Below are 23,225 nucleotides of genomic sequence, written 5' to 3'. Positions count from 1 at the left end.
GTTATAACCCATCATTCCTACAATGTATTACCATTCACTTACCCACTACTCTACTGTTGCACACTTAATTGATGTTTTAACATTCCACCCCTTAAAACGCTCTATATATTTTGGACTGGTATATGATATTAACTGTATTTTCAAAGTAAACACCTTTATTTGTTTATTAAAATTTTACAGGGAGTTTGATACCTGGCACCAAGTTTTCTTAAAATACACTTGGCTCATTCTTGTTTGAATATTTCTTTTACATCTTTATACATCTTTGGCTTAAAAAGGCAAAGCATTAATCTTTAGAAGAGGTTCATGAAGTAGGTATCATTATTTATGAAGAGACTCAGGAACTTGCCCAGGGTTATTCAGAGCAAGGATTTGAACCCAGGTTAGTCTAAGTGTCTTCTTCTCACTTCATAGGTTGCTTCACACGTGTGTATGTGCAATGTGCACACACACATACCCGCACACACACACCCACACTCTTCTCACCCTCTTGACTGTAGATACTCATGTGTCACTCTAAAATTAAAATAAAAATTCAATGAATAAAGAATAAAGATTTCCCCTAAATTTCCACTGAAGACACCTAATGAGTACACACTTTCTAGTTATTATTCCTGAGGTTGTGGTAAGTCACCCCTACCCTTTTATTTAAAGGGCTTAATAAAACAAAAAGTTTTGTCACATATTTTTTACCTTTTAAACTACTTTGAGGGCATGAAACTTAAAAGCAGAATTAAAATATAGCTCAAATTTTGACCAAGTTTGGTTTATTTGAAATGACCAGTTTGCCACTTCCATGAGAACGTCAGACATTTAGTTATGAAATAGGTTTTCCATTCTAAAACTTATTTTCATGCATGTATTTTAACATACAAATTGCATTTTCTTAAATGTTATCATTGGATCTTATAGATTTCGTCATTATTTATATAACCAAATCACCCTGCTCATAGTTCTATGGTAGTGGGTATCCCTAATACTATAATTATCTCCTCCTTTAGATTTTAAGGTCTTCTGATCAGAGGACCATATGCTCAGTTATATTCAATATAACTCGCTCAGAGCAGGTAGTAAGTTAGTAGCTTTGTGTTAATTATGAACTGGCAAAACTAAATATCAGCTAAATTACCAAGATGTCTGAATTATTTACATTGTACTTTTAGTAAAATATAATCTTAAGTGGCATATTTTTCTTAAATATCATTCATTAACTAGTTTATACTATTTCAAGTATTCAGTGGTTATGATGGCCTTTCATCTTTTTTAAAATTTCTTAAATAAAACCAGGTGTTTGCTCATTATGTTTAACATTGTTTTTTAATGTCTAATATGACATTTTATTTATTTTTATTATTTGTATTTGTAGATGGACAACATATTTATTTATTTCATGTGGTGCTAAGGATTGAACCCAGTGCCTCACATGTGTTAGCCAAGCGCTCTGCCATTGAGCTACAACCCCAGCCCTATGTTTAACAATTAAAAAAAAAATTTTTTTTTTTAGTTGTAGATGGACACAATACCTTTGCTTTTTTTATGTGGTACTGAGCATCGAACCTAGTGCCTCACATGCGGTAGGCAAGTGCTCTACCACTGAGCCACAACTCTAGGCCACCCCCCATGTTTAACAATTTTTAAAAAAGGATTGAAGTCATTTTTTAAAACTGTGTATAACTTTTTTACTTAAAAATTAATGAAAAGTAACACAATCTCTACTAGTCAATAATCCAGATAACACTCCTAAAATATCTGTGAATGTGGAATTATCTTTCACAAAATGTTTCAATAAAGAGTATGGAATTCTAAAACATATCATTTAATTTCATGGAAATAAATATCTAAATATTAAAAATTGTCAAATATAAAAAAAAGTATTGCTGATTCGATTAAAGCCTGTGTTCCCATTACCCTTCCTATGTATCTTTAGTTTGATTTGTAATTACTATATTTTAATGTTTATGAATCTAAAAAATATATAGTATTATTTTAAAACTTTTTATCACTTATAAACCACTTTCCATCTTTTTATGGGATTCTAGTTTGCTTTCACTTTTAAAATTTATTAATACTGCTGCAAATATTCTTGTATTCTCATTACACACATAAATGATGATTTCATTTGGGTATCTATCCAGAATTGTACTTACTATGTTTTAACATATCACCTTTCAGCTTTAACAGAGTATGCTGATAAATGACTATAGCAATTTATGCTCCTAAAGCAAATTAGGAGTTTCCATTACTCACTTCTTGCTAACATCTCAAGAAATGTTCCCTGAACCACCCCTGCCTCCAGGGGAAATCTGTCAAGTTGCTTGCTACTTTGCAGGTGTCTGTCCTATAGTGTGACTTTTCCCAGAACTTTACATAAAGTCATACAGTACATAGCTTTTTTAGCATGATTTGTTTGAGAGTATTGCATTTGTCAATAGAATGTCCCTTTTTAATGCTGAAAAGATTATACTATCTGAATATGCCTGAGTCTATTCTTTTAACAGCGGAAGAAACTTGAACCTTTCTTTGCTTTTGATTATTATGGACAAAACTGCTACAAATATTTGCATATTTATTATATGAACCACTTTCATTTCTCCTGGGTACACATTCAGAAAAAACCAGAGTCACATGGCAATTTTATAGAAAATTACCATGATGTTTTCCAGAGTGGTATATCATTTTGCATTCCCACGAGGAATGTATCAGAGTTTCAGATACTCTTTAGGTTTCCAGGATTTAGCGTTTTTTCTTTTATTTTTTTTGGTGGAAGGTCGTGTCACTGTTTCCAAGATTAGTCTTTAATTTTTAAAGCAAGCCTCCTGCCTCAACCTCCAGAGGTGAGGCTTTATGCATATGTCACCAAGTCTGGTTTGGTATTATTTTTTTTTAAATAATCAGTTTTAATGGCGGTATATCATTGTGATGTACTACTATTTCACTGTGGTCTTAATTTGCATTTTTGTAATGACTAAATGTTATTTGAATTGTCTGATAAAATTTTCCCACTTAAAAATTGGGTTGTTGACCAGAAATATGGAAAAAATGTGCTCTATATGTGTAATACGAATTGTAATGCATTCTGCTGTCATGTATAACAAATTAGAATAAAAAAATTTTTAAAAAATTGGGTTGTTGGGGCCAGGGCTGTGGCTCAGTGGTTGAGCGTTTGCCTCGCACGTGTGAAGCACTGGGCTCAATCCTCAGCACCACATAAAAATAAATAAAATAAAGGTGTTGTGTTCATCTACAACTAAAAAATATTTTAAAAGAATTGGGTTGTGTGCATACTATTGAGTTTGAGTTCTGGAAAAAAGAAGTCTTCAGAAAAAACGGTGATTTGCAAAAGCCTTTTCCCAACCAGTGGCTTTTCACTCAATAACATCCTTCACAGGGAAAAGCTTTTTATTTTGATGAGTCCAATTTATGCGTGCGTGCACATACACACACTTTTCACTTATGGATAGTTCTTTGGTGTCCTATCTAAGAACTGCCTAACCCAGAGTCATTTTTTTCTGGAGCTTGGGGTAAAGCTCAGTGGTAGATACCTAGCTAGCACAGAGCAGGTCAAGTTAGATCCCCAGCATTGGGGGAAAACGAAGAAAAGATTTTCTCCTGGATACTTACAATTTAACGTTTATGGTTATAATATATATTTAGGGTTTGTGTGAGGTACTTTATAAATGTCAAAGTGCATTTTTTAAAACTGCAGACTTATATTGTTCCATCCCCATCTGCTGAAGACTACCCTAACTCCACTAACTGCTTTGTATATGTCAAAGAGCAATTAACCATGTTTACACAAATCTAATCTCTTGGGCTATTTATTTTGTTTCATTGACCTGTACCATTTTGTCAATATCACATTATCTTGATTACTGAAGTTTTATAGTAAGTCTCCATCTCCATCTTCATTCTTTAACAGTATTATTTACTTACCATTAAGTTCTAGAATTAGTTTGTTAATATTTACAAAAGTACGACTGGGATTTTGATGGGAATTGTGTTCAACTATACAAATCAATTCTGAAGAACTGACATTTTAGTGTTACAGAGTCTATCAATACATATATACAGTGCATCTCTTCATTTAGGTCTCTAAATCTTTTAATCAGTGTTCTACACATTTTCAGTTTATGGATGGTGCATATACTTGTAAGATGCTTTTTAGAAACGGTACTGTTTTCTTAATTTTCAACTGACTGGTATTAGTAGTAAATAATAAGACAGACAGTATATTTTGCATATTGGTTTTATATCCTGCAAACTTGCTAAACTCATTTTTGTTTCAGGAATTTAAAATTTTTTTTGGTAGAGTTAATGGAATTTTTTATTCAGATAATCAATCACGTAAATCTACAAAGACAGTATATTTTTCCTTTTTGCACTGGCTACAATTTGTAGTATGGTGTTGAATAGGAGTTAGCTACAAATTCCAAAGGGACAAGTATTCAGGTTTTCACCATTAAATGTGATATTAGCAGGAGGCTTTTGTAGATATCCTTAATCAGGTTATGCAAACTTTTTTGAGATTTATTTTTATTTCGAATGGGTACTGAATTCTAACAAATGGAGATGTCTGTATCCTTTTTTTAAGGTCAATTTTAGCTCTTTTATGGTGAATTACATTGACTTTTTTCAGATGCTGAATCAGACTTGCATTTACAGGATAAACCACTCTTCACTGTTATATAGTATACTTTTTATACATTGCTATATTAGATTTACTAATCTTTTGTTGAGGGTTTTGGCATCGTTTTCTTAATGAATTGATAAGTAGTTTCCTTACATCTCTGGTGATATCAGAGTACTGTGTTTTATAAAATTAGTTTACATTGTACCCTCCTCTTTCATTTCTTGGAAGCGATTGTAAAGAACAGGCATCGTATCTTTCTTAGATGTTTGGTACAATTTGCTGGCAAATCCATCTAGGCCTGGGTTTTGTTAGATTTTAAATTATGAAATCAATATTTGAATAAATATGGGATGATTTACCTCATATAGTTATTGGATACATTTGGTAGCATGTAGATTTTTAAGGAATTTGACCACATTCAGTCATCTGATGTTTGAGCATAGAGTTGTACTATATTTTATTATTATTTTTTAACGGGGAGAATGATAGCCTCTCTTTCATTCTTGATATTGATAAGATGGCTTATATTTGCCCAGACATTTGTTGTTCATTAACTTTCATTCATGAAGTTCCATGATGCCCCAACCCTCCACCTATCCCCTCTGGGTATTGGAGATTAAATCATCCCCAGCCCTTTTTGAAACAGGAAGTTGCTGAGGATTATCTTAAACTTGTGACCCCCCTGCCTTGGCATCCCAAGGGTGTCTCCCACCACATTAGGCTCCACAGCCTTTTTGAGACAGGGTCTTGCTACTTTGCTTAGTGTCCCACTAAGTTGTTGAGGCTAGCCTCAAACTTATTATCCTTCTGCCTCACAGCCCCAGACTTATAGGAGTGTGCCAATGCATCCTGCTAATTCCATCATTCTTTCTAGTATTATTTCTCTTTTTTCTAAAGAACTTCATTTAGTAATTTCTTTTGTAACAGGCCTATAGACAACAAATTTTCTTCGTCACTCTTCACCAGAGTGTGCCTTCCTTTTGCCCTCATTCCAATTTTTTTTTTCTTCTCCTAGCACTCAAAAAGATTTTGAACTATCATCTTTGGTTTTCATGATTTTCTACAGATAAACCCAATCATTATCATCACTGCTTCCTTAGAAAGCACCATTCTTGTCTGGCTGATTTTAAGATCTCAATCTTTGGTTTCAAATAATTTGGTTTTGATGTGTGTAGGCCTTGGTTTATTTATTTTTAAATTTTATTTCATTTTATTTGTAACTTTTTTATCCTCTTTGGTATTCACTGAGCTTCTTACATCTAAAAATTCATGTCTTTCACTAAATTTGGAACCTTTTAGCAAGTATTTCTTGAAGTATTTGTTCTTTACTAATCTCTGTTCCTTCTAGAATTTAAAATGATATGTTAGGCTTACTAAAATTGTCCTACAGGCTTCTTAATTGGTTCTCAATATTTTTTTTTGTATTTCAGATTGGACAATTTCTAACAAGTTATCTTTTAACTGACTGTCTATCACCTCCATTCTGATAGAAATTACACATAATAAGTACTTCTAAAAACTTCAGATATATTTTTCTCTTTTGCTTGTATACCTCATTCTTTTATACTAGCAAAGAACTGTTTATAATATTCTCTTATGATAACCTAAAACACTTATTAACAAAAAAGCAGACAGAATAACTTATCCCAAGTTTAATAATTATCATTTCAATCTTATTTAAACTTTATCTATGTCTCTCCTCACTTCTGCCCCTTACCTATTAGACTAATCCCATTTAATCTATAAATAGTTCCATTATGTAGTGTTAAAGTCACTTAAAAAGTAACCTCTACACTATTATTAAACCAGCCAATTTCTTAATATCAAACACAGTGTTTGAACTTATAATTGTCTCTTAATGTCATTAGCTCCTCCCTGCCATTTACAATTTGTTGTACTGGTTGATCCCATATCTTGACTATTGTGAATAATGCTGCAAAAATATAAAGGTGCAATTATCTGTGTGACATACTGATTTCTCTTCCTTTGGATATGTGCTATGTAGCAGAATTGGTGGATCATATATCAAAACTATTCTTACTTTTTTTTTTTGAGAAAATGTCAGTTTCTGTAATAGTGGTAACTAATTTACATTCCCACTAATGATATATAAAAATTCCTCTTTCTCTACTTCCTCCTCAACATTTATTGATTTTGGTATTTTATAATGGCTATTGTAACACTAAGATATCTTACTGTAGTTTTGATTTGCATTTCCCTGATAATTAGCGATGCTAAGCATTTTCTCGTATACTTGTTGGTAATTTGTGTATCTTCTTTTGAGAAAGGTTTATTCAGATTACTTGACCATTTTTTTTGCTCGAGTTCCTTAAAGAGTTTTTAACCTTTGCTATAGTTTATTTATGACGTTTTCCAATTCTGATTTTATGTGGATGTGTCTTTTTTTCTAGATTAATTTTGCCAGTGAATTGCTTATTGTTATCCTTCACAAACAGCTAATTTTTGGTTTTGTTAATTTTTAAAGAATTTATTTCTGCTTTTAAAATCATTATCTTTCTTCAGATTTGTCGTTTTTAAATGTCTTCAGTTGAATCTTAGCTCATTAAATTTCAAGCTTTTTTTCTTCTAATGGATGTGTATGGTTGTAAAATGTCCTCAAAATACCGGTGTATAGCTGCATCCTACAACTTTTTTTTTTTTTTTTTAAATAAATGGACACAATACCTTTGTTTATCTTTTATGTGGTGCTGAGGATTGAACCCAGTGCCTCACACATACTAGGCAAGCATGCTACCACTGAGCCCCAGCCCCCTACAAGTTTTTGACATGTGGTATTTCTTTTATTGAGTTTTAAATGTTTTCAGATTTCTATCCTGATTTCTTCTGATCTATGAATAAGTAGAATATTATTCAGTTTCCAAATATATGAACAAATTGCCAAATATATAAGGTTGTAAAGTAATTTCTTAGTTGCCGATTCCTAGTTTAATTGTATTTTTTTCAAAGAAAGCTCTGCATAATCCCAAGCACTGGTGTATGTTCAAATTTCCTTTATTAGCCAACTCTATAGACTAGTTTTGATAAATGTTTCACACGTAGAGAATGAATGTTCTCTGGATGTTCTGTGCAAGATACATGTCGATTAGGTATACTTGTGTTTGAATCTTTTGAGCCTTAATAACTTTTTTGTACATTTGGTCAATTAATCATTAAGAAGGAAAAAATGTTCCCATTGTAACTTTGTATTTCTTACTTTTCCCCTGGCAATGATGAATCTGTAGCTTAAACATTCGGAGACTACATTAATTTGTAATAATTTTACATTATTTTAACTTCTTTGTGAATTGGTGACCTTCTTGATTTTTATTTTTATAGTTCCATCCATTCTCTTTTGGTATTTGCCTGTTATTTTTTAGTTTTCCATTTTCAAATTTTCCTGTAAGCAGGATATATTTGGATTTTAACTATAGCATTTGCTTCATTTATTATTTTTGCCTAGAATTACCTCAATATTGCCCTCATTTTTGAATCATAGAATTTAATATGGAAATGGAGGTTGTCAGTCATTATTTTTCCTCTCAAAATTTTGAAGATATTATTCTGTTGTTGTTGAGCTTCTGTTTTGCTATCGATGGTGTAGTGACAATCTAAATAGCATCCTTTTGGAGACAACCTGATTGTTTTGTCTACTCTTATCTCAAGGGTAGGTTGTGAGCATAGGTGTTTTCTTTTGGATGTGTGAGATTATCTGCAATGGTGGTTTATGAATGGCAACTCTGTAGCCTTATTGGTTATTCTGGACTTATTTTTTGCTAGATGCCTCAAAAGGTTTTATGAGCCTAGGACCATTTTGTTAATTTTGGGGCTCCATGGTTCCTGGATTGAGCAGGGAATGTAAACTCATATCCCAAAACCAAAGACACATTTCTAATTGAAAGTCCTAGGGGAATCCAGCCTTACCTCCAACCCCATTCAAAGAACAAGCCCATAAAAATACATTATTTGTCACTGACATGTGCCAGTAGATATATTTTTTAATTAAAACAATTTTTTAGAGTTGTATATGAACAAAAACCTTTATTTTGTTTATTTATTTTTATGTTGTGCTGAGGATTGAAACCAGTGCCTCACACATGTGAGGTAAGCACTCAACTGTTGAGCCACAACCCCAGCCCCAGTAGATATATTGTTTTAAATTTACCCTTTCATGTAAGTCATCTCCCTCTGAGGGTTCTAGTTCTAAGCTATTTAGGGCCTCACTAAGTTGCTGAGGTTGGCTTTGAACTTGCAATTCCCCTGCCTCAGCCTCCCCAGCCATTGGGATTAGAGGCGTGCATCACCATGCCCAGCTGTAAATCTGATTTTCATGATTCTTTTAAAGGTATGTTCTCCCACCCCGTCTCTCTTCATAAACATATATTAAATCTAATTTTTGACTCTGTTGATATTCCTTAATTAGCAATCAATCTAAACCTGTTAGAGTTATTTACAACATTCTTCTCTGAGGTACTTCTAAACGAAAACTCTACATAATTAGCAGAGATCAGCTGATGTGTAAGAACACAGAATTCAACATATTTTATACTGGTCAGTATAACCAACTCTGAGACCTCCAAGAAGACTCTAACCTCTTGCAGCCTAATTTTCTTAACCAAACAAAATATTTTTAATGATAAACTGATCAATATTTTTACTCACCATTAGGAACCTACAGATTTTAAGATCTTTTTTTTTTTTTTTTTTTTTAAATGAGATCTTGCTATACCACCTGGGCTGGACTTGCTATCCTCCTGTCTCAACCTTCACGGTAGGTGGGAATACAGATATACGACACCAAGTCCAACTAGATTTTTAGAATCTTAGACTTTTAAAATTAAGAACCTTAATGTATGTGTAAACTTCCTGAAATTTATATTTGTTTATTTAACTCTAACAGTGCTGGTGCCCAATAAAGTAAGTGAAGTAAAATTAAGTTTTTTTAAAGTTGTAGTGTTGTAGTATCAGTTTATATAGTCAACAAATATCTGCATGAACAAAAGCAACAATTTATACAAATCACGTCTTATGTTCTTCCCTGAAGTGACTCAATACATAATAATACCTTAGCTTTTGGAGTAGCTTTAATTGTCCATATGCAATCAACTGCTTGGCCAGGTTTTGTTTTTTCTTCTTGTTCTACCTGACTAGAACGTACTATTCCATCTGCTCCCGAGAGCTCGAACTGGCAATCTAGAGAGAATAAACGAATGACGTTCAAAGGAAAACAAGACTGACCAAAAATGCCATGGGGAAAAAGAGGTAATATACTAAACCTGGGATGGGATTTAAAATACCTCCTAGGTAAGTAAAGTCTGGATCTGTAACAGAAAAAAGAAGAAAGTTATTCGTATTGAATTACTTTAAGGCTTAAATATTAGTTTACCTCAACAGTCCATTTATGAACTCACTTATAGAATCAATATTTATTTAATGATGATGTTCATATTTTTGATCCCATCATGAATTAATAACTTATGCTGCTTGAAAACTCACATTAATTACCAAAAGTAGTAGTCTGTTGACCAATGAAGGGATAAACAAAATGTGGTAACACAAGGGAATATTAGTGCAACCTTTAAAAAGAAATGAAAGTTATTTTGGCTGAATCACATTAAAATTTGTCTTAATAAATTTTTTTGCATAGTAAGAGTAGTGGTGATAGTTGCAAAACATTGTGAATGTACATAATGCCACCAAATTGGAGATTTATGAATGGTTAAAGAGTAAATTTTATGCTATGTACATTTTACCACAAGAAATTTTTAAAAATTACAGACAGGGGCTTCTTTAAATACTACATTAAAGTTCAGATATGACCTGCATTCACCAAAATACTAGAATAAAAAAAACTGCTGGAGAGTCAAAAATGTCTCAGATTCCTTATCTTGGAAAACCTATTTCATACATAGTTTATTTTATGTAATGGGATGCTCAATTCTTGTTAAAACTGTCTTTTAAATTCCAGACACTTTAGAAAGTTATTAAACTACAAATTGGAAAAAAGTGGAAATAAATTAGGAGCTTTATTTAGAATACGTCTCAGGGACTGTCCTTTTTAAACTTAAACTCATCCTTGCTAAAAGGCGACAACTAATAGGACATTACAGCCCTTTTGCAGAAAAATGTCAAAAGTAAATTTAAATCTTAAGTGGTACTGGGTGAAAAAGTCAGGAGCTAACTGGCAAGTTAATCAGAATTTTTCATATGAAGGAAAGAATTTTAAGGTTTTATCCTTATTGTTTTAAAATTCTCACAATTATCTAGTTAAATCCAGGAAGTAATATTGATTGAGAGCCTCTATCTTAACAACATTAGAGAATTTCATTAAAAGACAATAATTTCTTACAACTGTTAATAGTTTTCTTTTAGATTTACCACTCCCTAGACAAAATTTATTTTATATTATAGGGGTAGAAAAGATGGTGGAATGAGATGAACATCATTACCCTTGATTGCATGAATGGGGCGTCTCTACATCATGTACAACTAGAGAATCAAAATGTTGTGCTCCATTTGTGTATGATGAATTGAAATGCATTCTATCATGTACAAGTAAGTGGAACAAATAAAAATGATAAGAAAATAATAACAAAAAATTTATTTTATAAACATGACTTTTAATAACAGCAGATATAGCCACATTTTAGCAGATTAGACATTGCCTATTTATTTTGACATGGAACATCTTCCTTTCTTCTAACAATGAAACTGCAGAATCTTTACTTATATCACAAAGTCAACAAAAAAGAAAAAGTTGCTTAGAGAATCAGAATTTAGTCCTGGATTTAAAAAATAGATTTTTTTTTAAGTTGTTGATGGACCTTTATTTTACTCATTTATTTATATGTGCTGCTGAGAATCAAACCCAGTGCCTCACACATGCTAGGCAAATGCTCTACCACTGAGCCACAATCCCAGCTTCTACTCTTATATTTGCCATCTACAAGAAAATCTTCATCTCTAAGTTTCCTCATCTATAAAATAGGATCTATTGTAATTCAAATGACAATAATGTCAATCTTCCTGACATTATTGTCATTTGAATAAAATTAAATATAATGTCTGTAGAAACTCTGAAGCACCATAAAGTGCAAATGAAAGGTCAAAAAAATCTAAAAATCCTATGAATTTCATAATTTGTCTATATTTTAACTATAATCCAAATAAAGCTTCTCTAATAATATATAAAAATAGAGGAAAAAGAGCTTCTTTTGTCCAAATTAAGCATCTTAATATACAAGGTGATTCTTTTAAAAATATCTTAAAACATTACTCAAATAAGAGTAGTGTTTTTGCTACTGATAATAGTGTCTTCAGTTAATAGAAATCGAATACCTGACCAATTTTTAACTAAGCCAGCTTTTATAATTTTTTCGGGCACTGGAACCCAGTGTTTTGGTAGACCGAGTGCTCTAACACTGAGCTATACCCCCAGCACTTTCTTTCCTTTTTATTTATTTTATTTATTTTTTTACCCCCAGCACTTTCTAAAACTATATTTTGAGACTGGGTCTTCCTAAGTTGCCAAGGTTGGCCTTTAACTTGTGTAATTACCACCACTCTTCATTTCCAGAACTTTTCCTTATCATCCCAAGCTGGAAGTCTATATCCATTAAACACTAATTCCTCATTCTACCCTTCTTAAGTCACTGGCAATTCTACTTTCTGTTTGTATGAATGTGACCACTTTAGATATGTTACATAAGTGAACCCACATAGCACTGATCCTTTTGTTTCTGGCTAATTTTATTTTTAGCATGTATCAAGTTTTATCCATGTTGTAATATATATCACAATTCACCCAAACCAGTTAACTTACATCCTCACAAAAACCTACACATGATATTTACAGCAGTTTTACTCCCAACTACTAAAACTTGGAAGCAATCAAAACATCCTTTAATAGAATGGATAAACTGTGGTACATCTGATAAAACATTAAGATATTTTTAAAAAAATTTTTTAGCATTCAGTGCTAAAAAAAAAGAAAGAAAGAAAGAGCAGTCAAGCCATAAACAGACATGGAAGAACTTATGTGCATATGGCTCAATGAGCAAAGCCAATCTGAAAAGGTCACATACTTATGATTTCAATTATATGTGGCATTCTGGAAAGGACAAAACTATGGAGATAGTAAAGAGATCACTATTTGCCAGTGGTATAGGGGGAGAGAAGAATGAATAGGAGGACCCCCATGGAATTTTCAGGGCAATGAACCTGTTCTGTATACTACTATAATATACATGTCAATATACATTTGTCAAAACTCATAGAACATACAAAACCAAGAATGAACTCTAAATTATGATTTTGGATGATAATGATGTGTCAATGTTGGTTCATTGATTTTAACAAACGAACCACTCTGCTAGAAAGTGGTAATGAGAGGCAAGAGGTGTATGATATATACTTCCTACCCAATTTCTGCTATGAACCTAAAACTATTCTTAAAAAAATAAAGATTATAAGACAAATTTTACTTTTTTGGAATGTTGTCATTTTAGCAGTAGGCAAATAAATATTAAGGCAAAACTTTAAAATTTCCATAACATTTACTGACACGAATTATAAGTTATTTTTATTTTTTGGGCAAACAAGTAATGTTCTGACTGTTCTCACAGCGTTCTTAGGAACCAGAGGTAGGTTAGATCCTATTGGTTGGACAGTGCCCCCTCCCAATACATCTACATCAGAATCCCCATAACCTGTATAACCTTATATTTTTTTAAAAGCAAATATTACAAGGTGAAAGATATAATTAAGATTTTAAGAGGAGAAAGAGATGTGAAGATGGAGATCGAGATTGGAGCAATATGGCTATGATACCAGAAGTGTTGGAGCAGCTACCAGAAGCTAGAAGAGACAAAGATTTTCCCCTACAGTTCCTAGATGGAGTAAGGTCCTGGTAGATTGAACTTTTGATCTCTGAACTATGAGGATATATTTTTATTGTTTAAGTGTCCAAATTTGTAGTGATTAATTATGTCAGTCTCAGGAAACTAATACAGTAGGTATTACCCCTTTCACCAATGGCAAATATCAGGTACAACTCTGTGCTTAGGTCTTACAGCTATTAGGTGACAGAAAAAAGACTCAAACCCAGATCTTTTACCTACAAGTGCAGAACAGTATTTTTTCTATTGCTCATTATTTTCAAGAGCATTTATTCAAATGAACGGCTAAGTCAAATCAGTCCAATAAAAAACCTGCCAAAATTTTTGTGGGGATTGTGAAAACCAAACAATATGTTGAAATTATTTAAAAATACATTTATTTTGATATTGTGGACCTTAAGTATGTGTTTTATAAAACACAAGAAAAATAAGAAAATGTGATATCATCTGTATTATGCCTCAAAATTCAAATGATATGGTTCTAGTTCCAAGTTTTATTAAGGTTTATTTGTTCATAGACTAATTTCCTTTTCACCTTGAGAATCCCTTTAAAGTCTTGATCTTATTAACTTGACCAAATTATCTCTTTTCTAGCCTTAGGATTCTGCAATCAGGGTGAGATACTCAACCAGTGAAAAGATTATTCTTTACCTGGAATAAATGAGTATTTTGCTCGAAATCCCAGTCCTTCAAGTTCTTCATCAGAACTAAACTTAATCCACATGAATCTCCCTGTTGACCTGATTAATGGAGGGCTTTTCATGCCACAGTAACGATCTATAAGAGGAGAGAAACCAAATGGCCCATCTCGAACTTCCAAGTGATCAAACCGACATTCAAATGATGGCTCTATATAATAATGTTCATCAAAGGTCAACTCTATTCTTTGACGTGGAGCAGCTATAAAACAAGAGCAAGCAAATCAGGGCAACAGAAATGGAAATATATAAATGTACAAACAAATGAGAAAAACAGAACAATCACTCTAATTCTTCATAGATAAGGATCATAATGAGAATTTTTATAGGTCACAATAAATGTCATATTTTACAATACTAATAATGTACTCTATAGAACTATTGTAACCTTCTCTTTGGCAAATGCTGTTTATTAAATTAAATGTATATGACTGATTAAAATTGAAGCTTCGAAAAGTTATTGGTTACTTATTTCATGAGATAAAATGTATCATGACACACAAAAGAATAAGCAGAAGAATGAAGGGAATTCACTAATTTGGACATAAATTTGCATGAAGACTAATAAAAAATGCCAGTAAGTTTAGGTTTTTATCAGAGGAATTTCTCATACGTACTGATGCACTTAACTGAATCATAATTTAGGAGATTCAAAATTCTCATGAAATTTCAATTATCATTTTGTTAATGTATTCAATATTTAGAAATACTAATCATTACTAGAGTTTAATTCAAATATAAATTTTGTTCAAACTAGCTTAAACATGGTATTTTTAACCAATGCAGTTAATTTTGCAACAAAGTAGAAAATTCATCCAATAAAAAAATTGGTCAAATACCTTCCAAAATGTAGATACACTCCTTGTTTGGTGGATATGACTCAGGATAATTTGGTGAAGCAAAATGACCTCCATTACTGGTTCGAACCCAAATGCCACACTGGGTTACAGGAATGTGCTTGATTCCAATATTTTGTCCATCTTAGGGAAAAAATAGCATTTAAACATAATCATAGTAAAGCAGAATAGCATTCTTCCTTTTTCCCAACAACTTTCCAAACAATTGCCCACTCTGTAATATATATATATAAAATTTTGTAAGAACCACTGCCAAATTTAGTTCAACAAACTGAGCACAGAACGAAGTAAAAGATTGTGTATGCTGTGCTTGCTAGAGGAACTTTGTGCTGGAGGATAAGTTTGCCATGTAGAGAATATAAAGTGCAAAACCATATAAGAGAATCAGATAAATCAGTAAAATGTAATAAAATTCAGTTCTGACATAAAAATAAAAGAATCTATGGAGTTATCTCTGGTATCCTTATATTTAGTTTAACACAAAAGTCAAATGATTCAAAGATTACAGAAAGATTTTAAAGACTGTAGTTGAACACAAGTATTCAGTTCTGCTGTCTCCTCAAGTTCCACTTAAAAAGCAGTAAAAGGATTTTTTTTTTTAAGGGCATAAACTTGTAAGTACAAGGAGGTAGATACAAAGAAATAACTGGTAGTTCTAGAAGTAGAGTGAGGGGTTATGTGAAACTGGTAATTTTAATAATATGACGCAGTTTACATATACATAAAGTCTGTATATGAATTGTTTCATATACTTTATCTTCTCCACAAATCTAGGCAGCTGCTGCTCATATATTATTTCTTTGGAGAAGGTAAAACAGAGTTAATGGAATAGGAGACCTCAGGTGTAGCTGAGGATAAAAATGCCCATGGACTGATTAGTGAGTGCTAACACACTGAATGACACTTCCGGGCTTCTCCTACTGGGCTCACCAAAGGCCTCAGTGAGTTATGGAGTTTCTAAATGGGAAATGCAAAGATTCTTTCCTGGGAAATCTAATTATTCCTAAAGATTCAATGATGCAGACCTAGGAGATACCCAATGTCAGGACATTCCACAGTGAGGGCCACAGCAGACAATCCTTACTTACACCTGCAGACTGCTAATGAGCAATTTTTCAGTGCCCCTCTTAAAATCTGAACAGATGTTCAGTAATCACTGAATATTTAAAGCCACTAATTTGAAAATCAGACCCAAACAAAGAGAGAAAAAGCAACTCTAAGGAAACAAAGACTGCAAGAAAAATATTTTTTTAAAGACAGTAACAAATTGCATGGTAATAGAAGGAGACCCTCAGGGTTATACAGTGGAGGAGGTAGAGAGGGAGGAGGGGAGGGGAGGGGAGAGGNGTAAATCAATGGATGTGTAACTGATGTGATTCTGCAATCTGGGTATGGGGTGAAGGTGGGAGTTCATAACCCACTTGAATCAAAGTGTCGAATATGTTATGTCAAGAAATTTGTAATGTTTTGAACAACCCACAATAAAAATTAAAAAAAAAAAAAAAAAAAAGACAGTAACAACATAAAACTTTAATCTGAGAAAGAGAAAAGCAAATACATGAATAAAACAAGAACAAGGACATTCTTTTAAAAAGCATATGTATAAAACAAGAATGCATCCAAAAACAGAAGCAATGAAAATATTAGAAAAAGTTTTGGGCCAATCTGACCTCTGCCTGTGGTTGTGCATAAAGTTTTACTGAATATATGCATGCCCATCATGTATATGTATTGTCTGTGGCTACTTTCACACCAACAGCAGAGCTGAGTAGGTGTCCCAGAGACTGTATGGTCTTAAATACTTATTATCTGAATGTTTACAGAAAGTTTCCTAATTCCTGGTCTACAAAATAAAGCCTAGGAAGTCACTCAGCACGTGGAACAAAAAGACAGATGGAAAAAACCAAACAAACAAATAACAATAGAGCCATAACTAAATAATGGCATTCCTAAAGAGAGAGAACGGAGAAAATGGGGGGAGGAGAGAGATTTTGAAAAATTTAACAAAACCCCCAAATTTCCAAAACCAAATGCAAAATTCATATTGAAAAAACTTGATGAGTAACTTAATATAAACCCTGAATACTGATTTAACCAGAATATAGCTATACTGAGAAGGGTGGTAAAAATGGAAGAGAACATTGTGGATGGGGGTGAACAGTAGGTGTGTCAAAGAGCTAAATTATTCACCTTCCATGGTGAGAAATCAGTATCAGATGTTTAAAATTGAAATAATCAAGAAATAGAAGAACAGCATGTTACTTAAAGATATGAGAGAAAATTCCAAACAATCAGTTTAAAAAGGTAGTTATTTATATTGAGCAAGAAGATGGTTGGGGTAGGCTAGGAGGAGGACTGTTTTTTTCCTAATTATTTAGTACACTTGGATTTTTATCATGTACATGTATAACTGACAAAAATAAAGAACAATTAGGATTATAAGGAAATGTACCCAACTATGACATGAAATTCTGGCTCAAAAAACACACTAATCTTTTTTTCTACATCAGGATACTTAAAATAGGACCAAAGAGCTTCAAATAAGGTGTTGAGAAATGTTTCATTTGTTTTCACTGGAACAAGGGATTGTTTTTTTTATTTTTGCTTAGTGATAAAGTATGAATATCATTAAAATTTTACACATAATCCAGTGTGCTAGGAGCTAGTAGTGATGCCAAAAAATTTTTAATTTACCAGGAGAAGGTTTCTGTTGATGATTTAGTCCAGTTAACAAGTTGCATCCAGTTAAATGAGGCTGATAGGTTGACAGAAAGCTTTAGGTTATTGGAATATGCAGAAGGATTATAGAAATAGTACTCAAATTTTTTTTTTCAGTCATTTCAATTAAGCCATCCCACTGTTCTGGACAAGTAGTAAGTTATCATTGTAAGTACTTTACCTTGGGTCTTTTGGGCCACAGCGATCCCTTCCACTACAAGTATTGTTATCAATAACACTAGAGAAATAACAGAAAAGTAAAGTTAAAAAATTGCATTTTTATGACATTTTACTAAGTCTACAAGGAGTTTCAGATGATAATAAAAGATTAACTTACTATTTCTTACTAACAATGTTCACTCTCAAGATTTTAAAGTGTTAAGTGTTATGTTCTGATTTATATGTGACCCTTAAGACAACCTAAGAAAAGATAAAACTGATTTTTATAATCATTTATTCAAGCACTAATAGATGTCATTTATTTTTCAACTTGGTGTTTTAAAAAATAATTTAAAAACCTCAAAGCCCTAGAAAAATCAGAACAAATTAACACCAGAAGTAGTAGAAGACAGGAAGGAAATAATTAAAATCAGAGCTGAAATCAATGAAATTGAAACAAATGAAACAACTGAAAAAACTGACAAAATGGAAAGTTGTTTCTTTGAAAAAAACAAATAAAACTGATAAACACATAGCCACATTAAAGAAGAGAAGGAGAGAGAAAGCTCAAATTACTAAAATCCATGATGAAAGAGGAAATATCACATGGACTCTACAGAAATATAGAAGATAATTAGAAACTATTTTTTGAAAATTTGTACTCCAATAAAATAGAAAACATCGCAGGCATGGACAAATTTCTAGAGTCATATGATTTACCCAAATTGACTCAGGATGACATACACAAATTATACAGATCAATTTCAAGAAACGAAATAGAAGATACCATCAAAAGCCTACTAACCAAGAAAACCCCAGGACCAGACAGATTCACAGCTGAGTTCTACAAGACCTTCAAAGAAGAATACCAATACTCCTCAAATTATTCCATGAAATAGGAAAAGAAGGAAGATTTCCAAACTCATTCTATGAGGCAATATCACTCTGATTCCAAAATCAGACAAAGACACATCAAGGACAGAAAACTTCACACCAATATCTCTAATGAACATAGATGCAAAAATTCTCAATAAAGTTCTGGCAAATTGAATACAAAAACATATTAAAAGATAGTACAACATAATCAAGTTGGGTTTCATCCCAGGGATGCAAGGTTGGTTCAACATATGAAAAACAATAAATGTAATTCATCACATCAATAGATTTAAAGATAAGAATCATATGATCATGTCAATAGATGCATAAAAAGCATTTGACAAAATACTGCAACCTCTTCATAGTCAAAACACTAGAAAAATTAGGGATAAAAGGAACATACTTCAACACTGTAAAAGCTGTATATGCTGAGCCCCAGGCCAACATCATTCTAAATGGACAAAAATTGAAAGCATTCTCTTTAAAAACAGGAACAAGTCAAGGATGCCCTCTTTCACCACTTCTATTTAACATAGTTCTTGAAACTCTAGCCAGAGCAATTAGACAGGTGAAAGAAATTAAAGGGATATACATAGGAAAAGAAGAACTCAAACTATCACTATTTGCTGACAACAGGAGTCTATACTTAGAGGATCCAAAAAATTCTACCAGAAAACTTCTAGAAATAATAAATGGATTCAGCAAAGTAGCCGGACATAAAATCAACACCCATAAACCAAACGCATTTCTGTACAGCAGTGATGAATCCTCTGAAGAGAAATTAGGAAAACTACCCCCTTAACAATAACCTCAGGGGAAAAAAAATACTTGGGAATCAATTTTAGTGAAAGAAGTAAAAGATCTCTACGATGAAAACTACAGAACACTAAAAAAGAAATTAGAGAAGTCCTTAGAAGATGGAAAGATCTCATACTAGACAAAGATCTCCCTTGTTCTTGGATAGGCAGAATTAATAATTGTCAAAATGACCATACTACCAAAAATACTATACAGATTTAATGCAATTCCAATCAAAATCCCAATGACATTCCTCATAGAAATAGAAAAAGCAATCATAAAATTCATCTGGAAAAATAAGAGACCCAGAATAGCCAAAGTAATCTTTAGCAAAAAGAGTGAAACAGGTGGCATCACAATGCCAGACCTTAAACTATACTACAGAGCAATAGTAACAAAAACAGCATGGTACTGGCACCAAAATACACTTGTAGACCAATGATCCAGAATAGAGGACACAGAGACAAACCCACATAAATACAGTCATCTCATACCTAGACAAAGGCGCTAAAAACATATTGGAGAAGGTGCTGGGAAAACTGGAAATCCACATGCAGAAACATGAAATTAAGCTCGTATCTCTCACCATGCATAAAACTCAACTCAAAGTGCAATAAGGACCGAGGAATTAGACCAGAGACCCTGTGCCTAACAGAAGAAAAAGTAGGCACAAATCTTCATCATGTCAGAATAGGTCCCAACTTCCTTAACAAGTCTCCTTTAGCGCAAAAAATAAAATCAAGAATCAATAAATGGGATGGATTCAAATTGAAAAGCTTATTCTCAGCAAAAGAAACAATCAGTGAAGAGAGAGCCTACAGAATGGGAGCAACTTTTTATCACACACACCTCAGTCAGAGCACTAATCTCCAGGATAAAGAACTCAAAAAACATGAAAAGAACCAAATAACCCAATCAATAAATGGGCTAAGGAACTGAACAGACACTTCTCAGAAGAAGATAAACAGCCAATCAACAAAACATATGAAAAAGTGTTCAATATCTCTAGTAATTAGAGAAATGTAAATCAAAACTAATCAAACATTGCTGGTGGCACTGCAAATTGGTGCAACCACTATCAAAAGCAGTATGGAGATTCCTTAGAAAACTTGAAATGGAACCACCATTTGACCCAACTATCCCACTCCTTGGTTTATAACCAAAGGACCCAAAAACAGCATACTGCAGAGATGCAGCCACATTAATGTTTATAGCACCACAATTCACAATAGCTAAATTGTGGAACCAATCTAGATGTTCTTCAACATATGGATAGATTAAAAAAAAACCTGTGGTATATATGCAAAATGGATTATTACTCAGCATTAAAAGAGAATAAGATCATGGCATTTGCAGGTAAATGGATGGAGTTGGCTAAGTGAAGTAAGCCAACTCCCCCAAACCAAAGGCCAAATGTTTTCTCTGAAAAGTGGATGCTGGTCCATAGTGGGGGTGGGGTGGGGAGCATGGGAGGAATGGAGGAACTGTGGATAGGGTAAAGGGGAGGGAGGGCAAGGGAGGGGGCAAAGGGGTAGGAAAGATAGTAGATTGAGATGGACATCATTACATGGATATAGACATGAATGATGTGACTCTACTTTGTGTACAACCAGAGAAATGAAAAGCTGTGCTCCATTTGTGTACTATGAATCAAAATGCATTCTGCTGTCATGTGTAACAAATTAGAATAAATAAATAAATAAACAAACTAATTAAAAACCCCCACAATTTTGTGTTTAGAGACAACTATTCCTTTGTTGATCCTAACTATTCTTCCATTTACTGTATACTATCTCAGAGTTTAAATGTAATGTGCTATGCCAGTGAAAGTTCACTTACATTGTCTGACTTATAAGGACATTTATAATACAGAATTAAGTGGGCAGTAGTCTTCTAGAAATCAATTTAAACTGTTTTATAGTTGTGCATTACTATGCTGTGTTTGTTACACAAAAGCTGGACATACTTATAAACCATCCCATCCCCAAGCTGAACAATTCTGTGACCCAATAAGCAATACATGGAATTTGAAGATATTGAAAAACATTTTATCTTTATGAATGGTGCATTTTCCCTTTCACTGAAGATGATACTACCAGCCTGCCACAAACTACTGTGTGAATTGGAGTTATATTCAGTCAATAAGCTTGTACAGAGAGTACCTATTGAAGAGCAGGCACTGAGGAATCAAAAGTGTGGAGAGAAAACAGCAACATGGCTAAGAGTAAGGACTTTAGACAATACATCGATTTAGGGTGGGGTTCAAGCTTTGCATTAGACCAGTTGTGAGGCCTTATTTATAAAACTGGGATGATGTATAGTACTGTAACACCAACTTTACTGGTGGCTGTGAAGATTAAATAAGATGTACAGATCTTCTGTGCCAGGCATTCTGCTAAATAAATAATAGATATTAGAACAAATTAGCATCTGCATGGAGTTAATCATTGTCAAAGGCAATCTACAAGGTGAAAAGGGATTTAACAGGAGGTAGACAGCATAACGGAAGCACAGAGAGGGGAACCATTCATTCCAGTGGGGACTAAGAGAAATCAATGAGGAAAACTTCAGAAAAAGAAGGCACATTCTAGTTGGACCTTATGGGACTTGAGCCCAAAGAAAGAAATGGCTTAATTCAAAACAGAGGCATGAGTCTGATAGGGTGTTAGGGAGCTCTGAGCAGTATAATACTGTTAGCATGTGAAAGGAAATGGCGGTATATAGCAGGGTAGAAAAAAGTAGGATGATATCTGGTTATAAAAACCTTGAATGCTATGCTAAAGAGTTTTCGACTTTTGATTATAATTAGAAACCACCGTAGGTTTTTAAAGTAGTGAGTAACATCATAATATCTGACTTTCAGACTAACAATCCTGATGGCTGTGTGGAGTCTGAACTTATGAAAAGAAATGATTTAGGAAGCAAAGATGATATGCTGAAGCAGAGTGGTGGCAAAAGGAATAGGAAATGTTTCAGATGTAGAGTCAACTGTAACTGGTAACTCACAAGATGTTAAGGGTAAGGGAAATGGAAATACTAGAGAGTTTTGTCAAGTAATTGGCAGAAAGTTATACCATTGCTAACTCTATAGCACATTCTAAACATCTACTAACCAAAGTAATCAATGTACAAACAGTTCTTGCCATTCAGTTTATATCTTAAAAATCTAAGTATTTGACTTCTTTGTCTTTGGTTTCTTGCATCCTTGCTGACCTTTGTCTCTGTGCAACTTTGCCCCTTTTCTTTTCTTTGGTTACTGGTAGTGTTGAAGATCTTATATTAGGTAGAAACAATCCTTCCTTCAAACTCTTCACATCTGTATACTGTAATTGAGTAAGAGGAATGGGGTCTTGAAACATTTTTTTAAACACAAGATTTATGATAAAAAAAATCCAGAGTAATATATATTTGATAATCCAGCAAATAACACAAATATCAATTTAACTTATTAGAGGATACTATCTCCCAAAGCATATCATTTAGATGACAAACAAGTGATCAAAATTTTGTGCTCAATACAGTTTTCCTTCCTGAATCAAAGGCACAACAGTTTTATATCAATTTTTACACTTATAATTCAGTTTTAAAGCAAATA

The 23,225-nt window shown here is 33.0% G+C and overlaps 1 protein-coding gene across 9 annotated transcripts in view; it reads right to left on the bottom strand.

The window, feature by feature from the left end:
- Window positions 1-23,225, bottom strand: part of Neto2 (neuropilin and tolloid like 2) — a 64,286-nt gene that overhangs the window by 31,513 nt on the left and 9,548 nt on the right. For 2 of the 9 annotated variants that reach the window (XM_048792242.1, XM_048792243.1), the window contains exons 1-6: window positions 22,844-23,007; window positions 17,979-18,035; window positions 15,062-15,202; window positions 14,176-14,424; window positions 9,904-9,948; window positions 9,693-9,820 (exon numbers count right to left, since the gene is read on the bottom strand). In XM_048792242.1, the coding sequence (XP_048648199.1) occupies window positions 9,693-9,820; window positions 9,904-9,948; window positions 14,176-14,287 (285 nt within the window). In that variant the 5' untranslated portion in view covers window positions 14,288-14,424; window positions 15,062-15,202; window positions 17,979-18,035; window positions 22,844-23,007. Of the gene's footprint in view, window positions 1-192; window positions 517-9,692; window positions 9,821-9,903; window positions 9,949-14,175; window positions 14,425-15,061; window positions 15,203-17,978; window positions 18,039-22,843; window positions 23,011-23,225 lie in introns of those variants that run through there. The other 7 variants (XM_048792245.1, XM_048792244.1, XM_048792239.1 and 4 more) reach the window with 7 other exon arrangements.

The sequence above is a fragment of the Marmota marmota genome, unplaced genomic scaffold, assembly GCF_001458135.2.
Source record: "Marmota marmota marmota unplaced genomic scaffold, marMar, whole genome shotgun sequence".
NCBI lineage: Eukaryota > Metazoa > Chordata > Mammalia > Rodentia > Sciuridae > Marmota > Marmota marmota.
This window is presented reverse-complemented; position numbering and strand designations above follow the sequence as displayed.